Source organism: Tachypleus tridentatus, chromosome 13, assembly GCF_004210375.1.
Source record: "Tachypleus tridentatus isolate NWPU-2018 chromosome 13, ASM421037v1, whole genome shotgun sequence".
Classification (NCBI taxonomy): Eukaryota; Metazoa; Arthropoda; class Merostomata; order Xiphosura; family Limulidae; genus Tachypleus; species Tachypleus tridentatus.
Window position 1 is genome coordinate 78,782,006 of NC_134837.1, and position 16,197 is coordinate 78,798,202.

General features: G+C 31.8%; 1 protein-coding gene across 5 annotated transcripts in view; it reads right to left on the reverse strand.

Annotated features, from left to right (window-relative positions):
• The window catches only part of LOC143236789 (uncharacterized), an 89,753-nt gene that overhangs the window by 44,374 nt on the left and 29,182 nt on the right, over positions 1-16,197 (reverse strand). For all 5 annotated transcript variants that reach the window (XM_076475348.1, XM_076475346.1, XM_076475344.1 and 2 more), the window contains exons 3-7: positions 15,449-15,554; positions 10,332-10,520; positions 2,594-2,730; positions 2,140-2,243; positions 47-188 (exon numbers count right to left, since the gene is read on the reverse strand). In XM_076475348.1, coding sequence (XP_076331463.1) covers positions 47-188; positions 2,140-2,243; positions 2,594-2,730; positions 10,332-10,520; positions 15,449-15,554 — 678 coding nt within the window. The remainder of the gene's footprint in view (positions 1-46; positions 189-2,139; positions 2,244-2,593; positions 2,731-10,331; positions 10,521-15,448; positions 15,555-16,197) is intronic.

Genomic DNA, 16,197 nt, shown 5'->3' on the forward strand with positions numbered 1-16,197 from the left:
ATAATTACCAGAAAGCAAATTATATTTTAAGCATATTACACATTACCTGATGAAGATGTTGAACAATAGGCTGAGACACATGTACAGGTTTGTTGTTTATTGCAGGTGATCTAACAGTTGCATCACCAATTTTTGTAGCATTCAAACCAATTTGTGATTGGCCTGTAGCAGCAATATGGGTTCCACTTCTGATTACACAGAGGAAAAGAAATGAATTAGACCACTTTACTTGTTTTTGATATAAAAACTACTTTATTCAGTAAGCATGAACAAAGCAATAACCCCAATTTAAGTATCTGGCCCTTTCAAAACTGCACAAAGAATATAATTCTCCTGAAATCTCATTTAAAAAGCTTGAGTTAAAAAATGTTAATTCTTATCTTTAGGAAAATACACACCCTATAAAGGAAAATACTACAATAATGAAATGTAAAAAACAACAAAACTGTTTATCTGTTAAAATTGCCCGTATCATATGTTAAAGCTAAAAAAATACGTATAATCAGACTTGAAGTACAAATAAAAAACACCAAAAATCTACTAATCTGGAGTTTAATACCTTTTATTAAATGAATGAGCACTTGTCTGTACAGAAGATTCAGCTAGGTGGTCAGTAAGCTTTGACTAGTTTTAATATAAAAGAATAATGAAGGTAAAACCACCAAGAAGTTAACTACAGGTATATATACATTTTTAAATATATACACTATTGTTGATAGAACATTTTAGGCAATGCTTTTCTTCAGGTATCATTAACTGAACAGTAAATTTATAAACAAAAACATTCATATATATATATCTGTAGTTAACTTACTGGTAGGGTTCCACCTTCAACATTTTCTTTTTATCTCGTTTAACAACCACTATGTGTAATTTCTTACATAGTTTTAATATAAACTTATTAAAAACCTATCATAAAGCATAAACATTTTCAAGCAAATTACTTGAAAAAAAACAAATTACTTTAAGGTGTTAAATGATAAATATATAGTTTATTAAATGAAACAACACTAAAACAAGGGATTTTAAATTAAAGAAAGGACTAGTTTTTGGCAACAAAAGATCAAAATTATACCTGTTAAAAAAGTACTAAAATATTTACATATTTTGTTCTTGTTGCTGAAAATGTTTAACGAATACTTTCTTCTTAACATAAATATAGATTCACAGAGGTTAAGTATGTTATGTTAAAACAGTCGTAAAGTCTCACCATGTGACAATCCACGCTCTACCTGATAGTTATGCATAATAACAATAGCCCTGCAGTGTAGTTTCCACTATAAAGCCATATGTTCAGAAAACATTTCTCCACCAAGCAGCTTTCCTTAATCCATAGAGTGTATGGGATGACACTTTCCCAGCACTTGATTCAACAGTGAAATCTCTCACAAATCCAAAGGCATTGCAATAACCTTTATACCCATTTCATTTTCCAGCTGTATGAGGTATATGGCAGTGAAAATTACTGAAGCAAGTTGCATATATATGACATGTACTACTTTTCTCGTGGAGATTTTTCTTGACTATGCTGCATATTACTGCACATGTCTCATTCTGGATGATCTTGGCACCCAAGGTTCAAAGTTCACTCATACGACTGTTTTTCAATGCCATTAATTTTAATTGAAATCCTCCTATTGGAAATACTTAATCCCAAGTCTAAATATATCAGGGTGTATACAGAACCTTAAATAAATTCTTTGACTTTTCTAAGTTTCCCTGACCATTAATGTGATATACATATATAAGATATTAAGCTTTGAAATCACCACATTAATTTAAATGAATTATTGAATGCTTATATACTAAACACAGAAGATAGCCAATACATTCCTGTTAGTTACTACAGGCCAAAAGGAAAAAGCTTACAAAAAAACTTTCCTCAATTTTCCCTGACTTAAAACATTTTCCAAAAGGAAAATAAGAAATCCTGTTTGTATCATAAAATTGATGTTTTTCAAGCACTTTAGAATTCTAGTTTAAGTAAAATATAAACTTTTGATAACTCTTGAAATATCTGTATGAATAGTTTCATAAGAAATAAAAATACAAAAAAAGGACTATTGCATATCATATTTATCAATCATATGTTTCCAAAATATCTTGGAGACACATTCTGTTTATAAAAGGAAATCTTACTTTTTAAAATCAATGACATGTGTAATGGTCAGTGGAACAGGAGATGCTGTCTTTGAAATTGGAGGTGTTGTTGTCCTACCCGGACGTAATAAAGGTGTTCGTGCCTACAAAAGGTTGCGTAAAAATGTTATTATGCACCAATACTAAAGTTCCTTGTAGCAATTAGTTTAAAAACTATGATGTATTAGTCAATAAAAAACTACAAAGTTTAACATTTTTCATCTTGTTTTCCACAATGCTTTCATGTTTTAGCATACTATATATATATATATATAAAAAAGCCACTACGTAACACATTAGTGACAATATATTATATGAAGCTAATAAAGTTATTTTTTAAATGCATTTATCTTGTACCAACATGCTTTTAAATAAGAAACTAAATTAAAATACACTGAATTTGTCATCTAATGAGATGCTATTAATGATTATTCATACAATAACATATTCTCACAATGATCTGGGGATGAGGATGATTTGACACAGCAGCTGAAGAAAGTACAGGGGATGATGTATTACTATGTGGTCGAAGAATTGGTGTGGCAACAGCTGATTTAGGGGCTGCACTAATGCTAGCAACAGCAGCAGCACCTATTAAAATATAATGTAGATGTAACAACATGAAGGCACTAATACCCCTGACATCTGCAGTTTTTATAAATAAGAAATAGTTAATTATTATTATTCAATTTCTTTCTTTTTAACAAATTCAACATACCATTAAATTTTATCACAACAGAGATACATGTGGCAAATAGGTGTTTAGCTTAGCAAACACAAAATTGAAGAAACACTTGATGATAAAATTACTTTAATTTTATAAGCTTTAAGATAATTAACACCTAGTCAGCAAGACTGGAAGACTTGTCTGATGGATTAATTTAGATTTTGAGGCAATTTTCACTGATGTACAACACTGATATTTGTTACATTCTATGTTTTATTATTTCATTCTGTAAGATGACTATCTACTTATATTACATGTAGGAACTCTCATTAAATTTCATTCTAATAAAAACTGGCAGATAAAACTGTTTAAACTTAGCATGAACTTTTCTAAAGATATATTGTTTCAGAAAAATAGCATTTAATTTTTAGGTTTGATACATTATCACATCTGAAATCTTGAAAAGTTTCATTAGAAAATGCTTTCTTATAGGGAATATTAGGAATATTTGAAATACTTAAATCTATTGTGTTCAAAATTCTTACTTTTATGTTTTAGTATATTATACTAAAGATCTCTAGTAACATTTTTTCATTCCATCAAATGTAAATTATGTCTAATTTCTATTTTTTTAACCACTTACTCTCACTGTTTTCAAGTAATGAACAGGACAAAAATGTATTTCCAAGAATACTTGCATCCTCTCATACTGATAGCTATTACTTGACTTCCAGGATTTCTCCCTTTGCTAATTTATGTATTGATCTGATTTTTTCTTACTTGCTCCAGTCTTTTATACCTCATTTAACTGCCAATAGCAGTATTCATATTATGACACTCTCCACCAACATCAATCCACCCTCTATCCTGGTACTGTAAATAGGCACCTCTTTCAGATAATGTTATCACTTTTTTGAGATTGACTCCATCCCATTGGTAGAAGGGCCCCTAACATTGCACTCTTCTCCAAGAACAAAGGAATTCACTTTAATGCTATGGAAGACAAGCTTCTATTTACCACCCCAGTGACAGGAAACTGGGTGTGGTAAGGACTTCCAAAATCAACCAGTAGAACCTGTGGGGAGTAACGTGTGCTGGGGAACAGTGACCTGAAAATAGTGCAACAGGTGATCCAAGTTCCCTTAATTTTTAAAAGCAAACCAACACAGATTTATTCAATATGAAAATCAGCAGGGTCAGACAGGATCCCCTTATACTTTACTCATGACAGTCCATGAGTGACAGTCCATCAAAGAACAGTAATACTACCTGGTCAGCTCCTAAATGGTCTTATGGAACACATCATTTATACAGTTTGTTGCAATCTCTATAAAATATATTGAATTATTGGTTGCTTGTGTGGAATTTGTTTAATACAAACACCTGTTTGGGCAATGCTCACCACAGAGTGGAATTCTGTGAAAACAAATTAAGGGACCCTGCAAGGTAGCAATCAGAAGACTAGCAACTCTGTAATATCTAGTAAAAATTATCAAGATAGCTGCAGGGGATAGGTAGAACCCCACAGGTAAAGAGAGCCAGATAAGATAAATATAAAAAGGTAAAAGTATTGTGAAAGTATTTTTAATTTTAGAATGACTTCAAATTGTAACATGAAACTACATTAATTTATCCTAAGTAACTTTAATCTCACAACAACATACATTTATCGTTAATTAATTTTTATTAATCTACTGCCCTTTAAACCATATATAACTATTATCCACATCATAACAAATTGTAAATCACTCGGACCACCTGCAGTTCAGGTTACACTATCAAATTACATTACTTATGTGCTGCTCACGCATGTGCCTCAGAGAAATTTTATTATTTATCTACTCTAATCTTAACTAATATAAAACAATTCCTGTTTTTACATTTTAGTTACTTTTATAATATTAAATACTGAAAAAAGAAAAATAAGAAATAAATTAACCCAATTTTTTTTTCTTGCTGTTGACTGTCAAGGACATTTAAGCTTCCTTTTTATACTAATGGTAGTGATACATTAAATTACTTTTATTTAAATAATGCATCAAAAAGTATAGCTTAATAACATGCAAAAAGCAGATAATTTCCCCAAACTCAAAAGTTTTCTGCCTTTCTAGCTACATGATTAGAACAGTTACACATTCATTGAAGCTGACCATGTTGATTCTGTGGGAACCAAAGTTCTATTACAAGTGGAAACGACACTAATCTATTCAGAACGCAACATAATACAAAATGTCATTTGATGGATGAAAATACTGACTTTCTCTTGGTTATAGATACTATATAATTAAACATAAAGATTAAAAAAGAACTTAATTAAAAGAAAGAACAACTAACAAAGCCTGAAAGAGATTATGTGACAGGTAGGTATGGCAGAAAGGGGTGCTATTTTCGATTTATAGATCTGTAACCAAGCAAAACTAAAGGCTATAAAAATTAGGGTTTTTCTGAGTAATAACTATTCTGTAGGGAGCAATTTACATTTAATTGCATACATTTTGAAGATGTAGTGGATAAATTAAAGATAAGAAGCCTAGAGAAAATTTGTTATTGTGTGATATTAGAAGTTCAGGATTAAATTTTTTTTTTAGAATTAGAAACATAAAACACATATACTATTAAAACATGGATTATTAGCTGATAAGTCTTTATGCCATATTAATTGGTATAACACAAACAAAAGTAGTTTACAAAATTTTGAATGTAAGACACTAAATCTTTGTGTCATGCACAGTAAAGGAAACTTGGATAAAAAGTTAAACAGGGAAACTGTGAAGGATGCAAAATCTTTTGAAAAATAAACAGGTCCACAAATGAGTTATGGTTAGCACTTCTACCAGAAATATGTTCAACCTCCTCTCAATACATCATTGCTAATATGCAAGTCATTTTTGTCAACAAATGTTCACCTCAGAGTAAGCAAAAACTGATATATTCAAGACAAACTTTGAAATTAAGCCCTGATATTGTGCAAAAAGACTGCATAATCTCCATGCCTGAAACTTTAGCTTCTGGAGAGCTATGTATACCAAGGCAGATCATGGCTGCATCCACAGCAATTTCAAAAAAAAGGGGAAGAGATTTGTCACTTGGAAGGTACTGCTGAAGCAGCCAATTTGGTGCTATCAACAGGACTCAGAGTTGAAACAAATCATATTAAGTACCTTGTATAGCATACAAAGGGGAGAAAAGGTCCAGATAATCCCATTATCTTCTGATGAAATACGTCCATTGCTAAAGCCCAAAGATAAGGTACTGAAAACCAAATTGCCAGAACTTGAGTAATCCAATAGGAGGCCAGCCTACCCATTACAGTTGCAAAATTAAAGCAAACCCAATAGAGCCTTGCACTACAGCATAAATTCTGTTCAGAGAATCAGTTATGATTGAGACAATTAACCTGCTACCACCAGAATGGTCCTGAGTAAAGAGATTCAAAAATTGAAAAAAGGAGCCCTGGACCAAGTGCTTCCTCGATAATAAACACAAGACACTGCCCCGTAATTGGAAGAGTTAAGATGAATGATTTCCTTTTTGATAAGCCCAGACTCATTGCCTGTTGACAAGCAAGAAGGACTAAAATATTGTGTAAGGAAGTCTCTTTGTCTGTGCATAAATCCAGGAATTACTGACAGTTAGTATACACACTCCATCTATGATGTACAGTATCAGTAAAAAAAATGGAACTCTGGAGAAGGTGGCAGTAGAGGAACCTGTATTAGTGTCCTAAACTAACAACCTCTCAAAATCAAAGAATGATCTTGAGTAAAGAAACTGGGGAAACCAGGAAACTGATGTTTATGATCACTTGGTTGCATAGAGATGATTAAAAGGATCTTGTGTGCTCTCATCCCAAAAGGATAAAGGATTTCAGTGATGATCAAATTCTTAGAAGAGAAAGAAACATCAGTGCAGTGGGAGAGGTGAGTAAGAGTATGACAACTTATTTCAGAGTATTGAGCCTGATGGGAGATGAGATGAAAAATACCCAGATTGACAACATATGCAAATGGAGCAAGGATAGATATCTCAGTCATAAAAATGAAGCCTGTCTGGTTATTTCTGAAAGTAGAATCAAAATGTGATGTTCTGAAATTTAACAAGATAGCACCAGCAAAAAAACCAGTTGTATGTGGAATTGTACGTATTGAGTGTGATGGAATGGAAGTGATGAGAAAAACTGTATGCTATGGCAGAACCCACATGAAGCTGATGCAAGTCCAAAGGTAAAACTCCAAAACAGTAGTACCTGAATCTTGTGTACAACAAACATTGATAATGGTAGAGCTCCACCTTGCTTCATCCAGATAAGTCAGTTTTATTTGCATTGTTTAATAGCATGTTTCTATGGTACAACTGATCAATTTGCAGACAATTTTTTCCATTAATTATTAAAAAAGTAATTCAAACTGCAGTTTAAATCTACAAATTTTTAATGTGGAATTCAATGGAAATCCCAACTGTAATGCAATCTGCCAAATGTATCTCAATAAATATTACATCATACAATCTTTCTAAAAGATACTGTAGTTTGGCTGAAATTTCACAAATAAAGTAAACATGAAATTGATGTTTCTTAAGCATAAAAGGCAACTAGTAGTATCAACGCTAGTATCAAAGAACAATTCACAACTTCATATGTGGGTATAATTTTTTATCTTGCTGAAATTGAAAGTATGTGTAGTTTCTGATGGCTTTTTATTGACAACACTCATCAGTTTCAACTGTCAAGCTCACATATTTTTATAACTATACACAAGTTACAGATAACAGAGTAACATCAAATAATAATACAAGACACAAATTTGGACTAAAGATTTTAAGACTTTATAACCTTCAATATACTTTTTGGCAATGTTGTTAACTTTAAAACAGGGATACAAAAATTTTAATTATTTCAATGATACAATTCCTAATTATGTATAAATCAATCAAGTATTTGGTGAACTAAGATATATTTCAAAAAATATTATTTGTTAAAATGAAGGAATTGTAATATATAAAGACAAAAATTCACAAATTATACATCAAAGAAGTACTACTCATTTTGCAACTGTTGCCAAGCAAACTCCAAAATAATTGATTGGTTAATAGACCTCAAAAACTTTGTCCTCTTCACTATTTACCACCATAATAACATATAAAAGTGGGTTTAAATCTATTATTATTAAACATAAATATATACTGCAGCTGAAGTAGAAGAAAAATTTTATTTAAGTAAACAGTATATTAATTGCAGGTTACAAATTATCAATAACTTTTGCAATGGGTCATGAGTCAAAGGCTATGTCATTGCATATGTTGACTTGCATTCAAAGTTTTATTGAACTATTATTTTATGAATTTATGTCAATAAGTTTGGAATCAAATTGTAGAATATAATGCAAACTTTAATATTTATTATAAATGAGTCCTTAATTTAAAAGTAAATATTAAAAGACAAAGATTTTAATGAGTCAAGTGGTATTTTGAATGCAGCACTGTTTAGAATTAGATGTTTGCCATGTCGAACTACTAAGTCTATAGTTTTGTACAAATTAGGAACTCAAATTACTAATATTAACAAGCTAGGATATAAAATAAACACCTTGTATCTTTTTATTTTGTTGAGATATGGCTTATGTACTGAATCAAACACACTGGCCCCATTCACCTCTTTCCATTTTTGAAAACAGTCCCTTATATACACTTACTTCAGTATATGAGATGTGAATAACCAATCTACAGCTTAGAATGTAACCAGTGTTTTTTTCTTTGCCATTTTAATACATAAAAAGGTTATCGCGTTCTTTCAAACCAAGATTTCAAAAAGTTAGGTTGTGTTTTTAGTCTGCTCGAAATTCCAAATATAAATACATCTTAGCTACTAAGCTTAATAAATTACAGTGGAATTAAATGGTGTCAGTATAGTTATTTATGATTTTTGGGTTATTCAACTGTATATATAAAACCTAAAAAAAGGGGTTTGATATCCTTCACAGGCAAAATTTTAAAGGCTAATCAACCTACATCCAAGCAACAACAGAGTAACAGAGGTTGTAGTGAGAAGAGATAGTTTGCTTTACTTCTTGATTTATTGTTCTATATTTTAAGAAATATGTAATAATTTATTTCCAAATAGTAATAATCTCTCTCTCTCTCTCTATATATATATATATATATATATAGACACACACACATATATATTTAAAGTGCATAATAACTGAAATTTGACTATATTACAAAACACCAGTACACTAAAACACAGCCAAGAGAGCAAAGACTAATGGTCAGTTTTATATTACTGGATATGTCACATGAGTGCATGTGCACCACATCAATGTAAGTTGAGTAATGTTAGCTAGGCATGACTGGAAGGTCAATATAATAAATTATACATGTATATATAAAACGTTACGAGACTTAAGCTACTTAAACATTTGTTTTTTTGTGTTATACTATGTAGTCATTCTACAATGAAAAGAAAATAACAATTTACATTTTCTTTCTAATATTTTTTATGATGATTTCAAGGTTGGTCAACTGACAGACTCCATACAGAGTACAGAAAATGGCAAATTATAAAGTCTTACTGAAAAAACATTTGAAATGTATTTAGGAAATTTCAGAGATTACACAAATATTTGATATTTTTGGGACAAATAAGTTTTTTTAATCATAACATGAAATCACTTTGCACTCAGACTAGTAATGAAACAGACTTGATATGCTCACAAACAAATCTTTAGTAAAAGTATTTCATTAAAAAATCTGATTTTTTTATACACAAAATACTTGTAATCTTTACTAAAAGTCTACCAAATTTTGTGAAGATAGATGAGACATCAGAGAGTACAGTGCAAATGCTTAACGTTTGTAAACATGTAGATGAATGAGTGTATATTATACCAAGCCTGTCGTGAAAGGGTTAATCACAAATTAATGTAACAAATAGTTTATTTCAACAATATATTATTTTGGAAGAAAAAAAAAAATAGTTTTCATAACAAATACCTGGTTTTTTGAAAGAAAACTAAAAACAACTAGAAGACAGAGCTTTTTTTGTTATTGTTATATTTGCCAAGTTACCATACAACTATTCATTTAAAAAAGGAATGCTCATCAACAGGTTTTACACCATAGCCCTTTGGTCATGAATCATAATTTATTCTAAGTAATGAAATTCTTATTGCTAATTAAATATATAAGAAAACAACATTCACTCAAGTTATTATGCCATCAACAATACATTCACACAGCCTTTATGCCATATTATACAGAATTTTTAAGTTACATATAGTGTTGTAAAAATTAGATATGATGTTACGTTAAAGTGACACTTCAAAGAAATATCTATGAAACCAATTATTCCCACTCCTATGTTTTACAAAGTATAATTAGTTCACCCAAGTTAATTTTACAATCACACTTCTTAAAATCCTAACCCTAAATAAATGTCATAAAACAATAAGTCTAATAAACGTTGAGAGAGTGAAAGTGAAGAAAAAATTAGAGAGAGCAAAAATGTTGAGAATAACATAACACTAACCTCTAGGTACATGTGATGAATATGGATGATTGATATTATGGGTTACTTGGCCCACCAATGATTGAGGTGCACGTATTATTGATGCCATTGGGGAGTTTCCACTTACTGCATGAATGGTGGCTGTGCTCGTATGACGACCACTGGTTCCAGCTGCAGGAATTGCTTGCAAGCCAATCACTGATGGGGATCCTGAAGGTAATAATGCTTGTAAGATTCTAACTATTTACTTTGCATTAAAAAACAAACAAACAAAAACTATAGCAAACAAATGAAAAAATACACAGGCTAAGTATAATTACTGTAAATTAAAAGAACCACTTTTTTTATCTATCTGAGTTCAGCTTAACAACAGAGTTCCTAAGCTACTCTCTCTCTCTCTGCATAGAATACACACACACAAATTATATTGCAGAAAACCTCAATCACACAGTTAATAAGGAAAACTATCATTATTTTGAAATAAATTTACACACCAAGTTATATAAAATGCAGTAAGGTAGCATTTGTACAATACAATGATTTGATAATTGCTTTAAGAAAAAAATAGATGAATATGATGTCTGACTAAAAATATTATTTTATTCCTTTTATACAGTACATTTAGGGAATTCAAACCATTCACATGCAAAGATTAATTTCAGATGTATTATATCTTAAGGTTTTTCATAAGCACCACCAAGCATCAGCTGGACTGGATGTATAGCAAATAAAAATCTGAAATGCTGTTTGTATGTCCCTCTTTCTCTCTCTCTCTCACACACACACACACACACACACACACACAACAACAATTTAAAGATATAAAACAACTATGATGCTAAACAAGAGTTACTGGTCTCAAGACACTGATGACAGGTTGTAAAAGGAGGGTTTCAAGACATGTATTCACATATATTAAATTCTAAATGACAAATGTGGATAGGCACAAACACCACTGAAAGCTCGTTTGTTTTCGAATTTTGCACAAAGCTAAATGAGGATTATCTGTGCTAGCAATCCCTAATTTAGCAGTCTGAGGCCAGAGGGAAGGCAGCTAGTCATCAACACCCACCACCAACTCTTGGGCTACTCTTTTACCAATGAATAGTGGGATTTGTGATGACGAGAAAACCCATTTGTAGTGAAAATTATGTAAAAAACGGCTTTCTCCACCCATACCAGCCGTTTTTTACATAACTGAACAGTGGGATTGACCATTACATTATAACAATCCCAAAGCTGAAAGGGTGAGCATGTTTGATGTGACAGGGATTCGAACTCGTGACCTTCGGATTATGAGTCGAGTGCTTTAACCACATGGCCATGCTGGGCTGCCCACTGAAAGCCTTGGAGATAAAACAGGTGAAACTGCATTACAAAACTTTTTCCATTATATCACATTTATCTGAGCAATTCTTATAAAAACAACAAAAACTGAAATCAAATTTACTGTATAATAATCAGTAAACAGTTCACATTTATTAACAATGTAATATCAGGCAATATTTCAGAATTAATTTTAGAATATTTTGCTGGTATGCCAGTTCTAGTGAATGATAGTAAAGTTAATTTAAATAAAACAATAAAAAATAATGAAAGCAAAAAATTAAATAATTAATGTTAAAAGTTAATATAAAGTTGTGTCATAAATTCTTAACTTGAAAAAACCTCAAAAGTAAATTGATAGTAATTACAATTCACTTGCTTGATCTGGTTCACACCATAACTAGTTATTGATGAAAGTTATAAATTTTCCTCTATTGAAAATGTATTTACAACAGGCACTTAACTTCTATCAGATAGCTGTTCTTGTTTAATGCTTGTCTATCTGCAAAAATTTATGTATGCCACAAGCCTTTTATCTCCCCTTCTGAAAATGAAAGAAGAAAAAATAACTTACCCAGTGAAAGTATCAGTGAATTCTGTAGAATAGTTAAAAGTGGAAGATGACAGTCTGAAGAGGAAGAAACCACAATTCAATGCAAATGGTGAGAGATGAACATATTACGAGTAGTCCACATACTTGTGTGAAGAAGAAACTCGAAGGGATTATGAAGATGAAATGCCAATGAAAAGGTAGGGTGTGGAATTGAATGAGAAGACACCCAGAACAAAATACAGAAAGAGGAGGCATAAAAATTAAATGAAAAGCTGAACCCAACTTACAAAAGTGGAAGGAGAAATGGGTGCCAAGGAAATATAAGGCAGAAATGGATACTGCAGAATGAAATCATGCAGGCAATATAACAGAGAAGAGCACATACAGTACATAGAAGTTTATCCAGATCAATTACAGGAGAGAGGTGGGAAACAAAAGGGAAAGAAGCTAAACAGAAGAGATATCTTTACTAGTTGCCAATGAGTTAAAAAGGAAAAAAAGACCTCAAGAACAGAGAAGATATGTAGAAGGGTAAATAGTACACAAAGCATTGATGGCAACTAAAACAGACCACCAACATCTACAGGAGAGGGAAGAAAGATGTAAATGGAAAAGTGAAAAAATGAGCACTGGGAGATTGGTTCAAGTGTAGGCAAAGACAATAGTGCAGAATCACATGAATATCACTATCTTGAATAGCTGTCTGTTCAGAATGAGTCAACAGTAGCCAGTTATCCAAAGAGAGAAAACCATAATCCAAGAGCATGTAGGTGGCAAATCAATGCTCTGACCACTCAACAAAATATATTGGGCCAGAGCAAGTCTAAAAGGCAGTACATAAAACACAGAAACCATATTCTGGAGAACAAACCAAAGAGAAGTTCATGAGTGACAAGATATTAGAATATAGAAAGTAGCATTTGCATCAGTCATCTATAAACCTGGAGTAAAAGCCCACTTAAGGGTGAGAAACTAATCTCAGGTAAAACGTGTAAGCAATGAAAAGTAGAGTGAAGCAGGACAAACCCATTACAGGATGCCAATCTCCCATTTCCCATGATGAAAACAAACAGCCTGGAGAATAATGATGAACAGGTGCAATGGCTTATGAAGACAAAATCTTGTAATCCCTCTGACAGATGCTTGCTGGTGGCAGGATTCCAAGTCATGGGGAAGAGAAGGGGTAATGAGACAAATAGGTGGAGAAGGGATAATGAAATGAGCCCCTCTAATAAAACCTGAAAAATCAGTGGATCTGTAGCAAAAGATTGTTGAAGGGTAACAATTATACAGGCAAGCACCCACAAAACTGGTACTCTTGACGACATGCCCATCTACATCGAATTAAACAAGATGAGAAACCCGTTGAAGGGTAGATAAGGACCAGGAAGGGAAACAGGAATAGTAATAACGAATCATTGAAAAGTGGGGATATGGAAAAACACCACATGTGAGAAATCATGTCAGAAAATACCATATTAGGCCTAGCTGATTCTGCAGGAAGGATAGTGAAAAACACAGGAAAGTCCAGTAGTAGGAAAAGGCTATCAAATCTTCATCAGCTCAACTAGATTCAGCTTGTGCAGTAGGATCAGTGGGTTAAGTTCAGAAAGAGAATAACAGCAAAGAAATCTAACAATAGTCTCCCCCTGCTTGCAGTCTGTGAAATAGCAATAAAGGTATTATACTCAAAGTGGAAACATGAATGTTAGAGTTCCTCAAACAAATACATAAATCAGACAGAAGTGTCTGATGTAAAATATGCAAATGTGAGAAAAATAAAGACTGATAAATTAAGTTAAAGATTTATTCCATGCAAAGAAAAAAAGTAACAAAGAAATTCCACTTCAGAAAGTAAACCATTAAAATCATGAAAGCAATTCACAAGAAGATATAAAATGTCTGAACACTAGTTCTGCCAAATGAGAAGTGATATTTTGGTTGAATTGAATAGAGGGAGTCACCGGTGTTATGAAGGTATGTCGCACTGATTCAGTCATTTCAAATGAAGTGGAAATGAAAGGCTTGTGACATGCAAGTTTTTTTTCTTTTTTTCTTCTTCTTATCCAAGCCCTGGTATTGAAAGACCTCATCAGTATTGGATATGGCAGGTGTTGTGGAGTTGCTACATTACAGCATAGAACGTTTGCTTTTACTCAGATAATACATATAAAATATAGGATTTAAAACGTCATTTGTCAATTTTTACATACTAGTGAAATTGAACATGGATAACATTTTTATTATTAATTCACTCAAATATCACTTAGAAAAGCCTATTTGTGCTGCAGTATTATCTGGAAGGTCAAATTTCTTGTTAATTCATAAAAATAACACTTTACCAGATGTAGCATTTGTTCGAATTATGCAACATTATATATTCCAAAAAACACTGCTGAGGGAAAAGAAATCACAAAATACAACATAATGAGCCACTTTTACTTGAAAAAATAAAATAGGAACACATTATGACTATATTTTGTTCATAATAGGTTCAATTTATAAGCAGTCTACTAAAACATAATACACAGTAATAATTAGAAATCTAAACAAACAATTGAAATACTCTAACTACTTTACAGTGACAATATACACACATTTCATTTTTATCACAGGTGTCAGTCACCACACACTTGCACATAAAGTGATGTGAAAAGTATCTGTTGCTATGCATCTTCCAAATGCACATGCTTTGATAGCATGACTACATTTCCAATACAAGTAAACAGAGCAATTTTTACAATGTGTACACAGTATCATGTGTATATTTCAATCTGATTTTTTATTTCAAAATGGTCTACTCTGAAGAAACTTTAAATCTGATGCTGCTCTTGAAAACTGAGCATAAAGAAAAAAGTAGAATGTTGAAAAAATCACATATTATAATATGTTCCAAATTAAAAAGAAAATATCTCAAATTAACATTAATGAGCATGTGTTCAAATAAAACTGTCATTTCATGATTGGCTAATATTTTCTGTTGCAAGCTAGCAACACTGCCAGTACCCTTTCAAACAAACTTTAAAAATCAGAGGACAAAATATGTATTCAAAAGGGTAATCAATAATTGATTTTATAATTTTTTACCAGTTTTTCACCACTTCATTTGGGCTTTATTTACTTACCTCTCCCCACCACCTTCTAAAGAAAAGAGAGAAGTCATGCAGTTCATAAATATTTAGATATTTGTTTTTTTCTGAATATTTTAGACTAGATTAATTTTATTGAAATTATGGCCTCTACTAAGAAATATTCTTACCAACTTTAGCCCCAACCGCCTGTGAAGATGTAACAGACACAGTCAGGCTTCCAACAGCAGGTGCTGGGACTCTTGGAGATACAGATGGAATCCTCACATTAAGATTCTAGAAAACAACAAAAGCCATGTAAGCACACTTACCAAACTATCTGAAAATAATTCTTTCAAATATATAACACACTTTCCATTTGGCTTATATTAGATATTTGGTTTGCTTCACAACTGAATCTTAAAAATGATATTAGCGTTTCATGCTTTTGTTTTCATCTATTTTATTCCTTTTAGAAGTAGCCACATTTTATTCAACCACAAATAAAAATGTGACCATATTTTTCTTCTATAATGCAAGGAAATATTTTGCTCTCTTACTCTTTTGGCTTAATTCACTTCTACTGCAAGACTACAGTGGTTAGTTCTTTCAGTCGACTTCAGAATTTTGACAGATCTTCATCTGAATTTGAACTCTCTCCAGGCCATAGAAAGTAGAGCTGTCAACATACTGTCTACTTATTTGAGCTGACTTGTTTATTAGATAACTACTGATTTATTTATTTACATTCCTTACAATGTGCCACCCCTTTTCTTCAATTCAGGAAAGTCAGCAATTCAGTTTTAACTCTGCATAATACTTTCTACCATATCTCTTGTTACTTAAGTCAATATCCTCACCCATAATGTTATCAGTGAACCTGAGAATAACATTTTTATCAGTATTTCCAAAATTTCTTTAAACCAACTTGGTTTTTTCT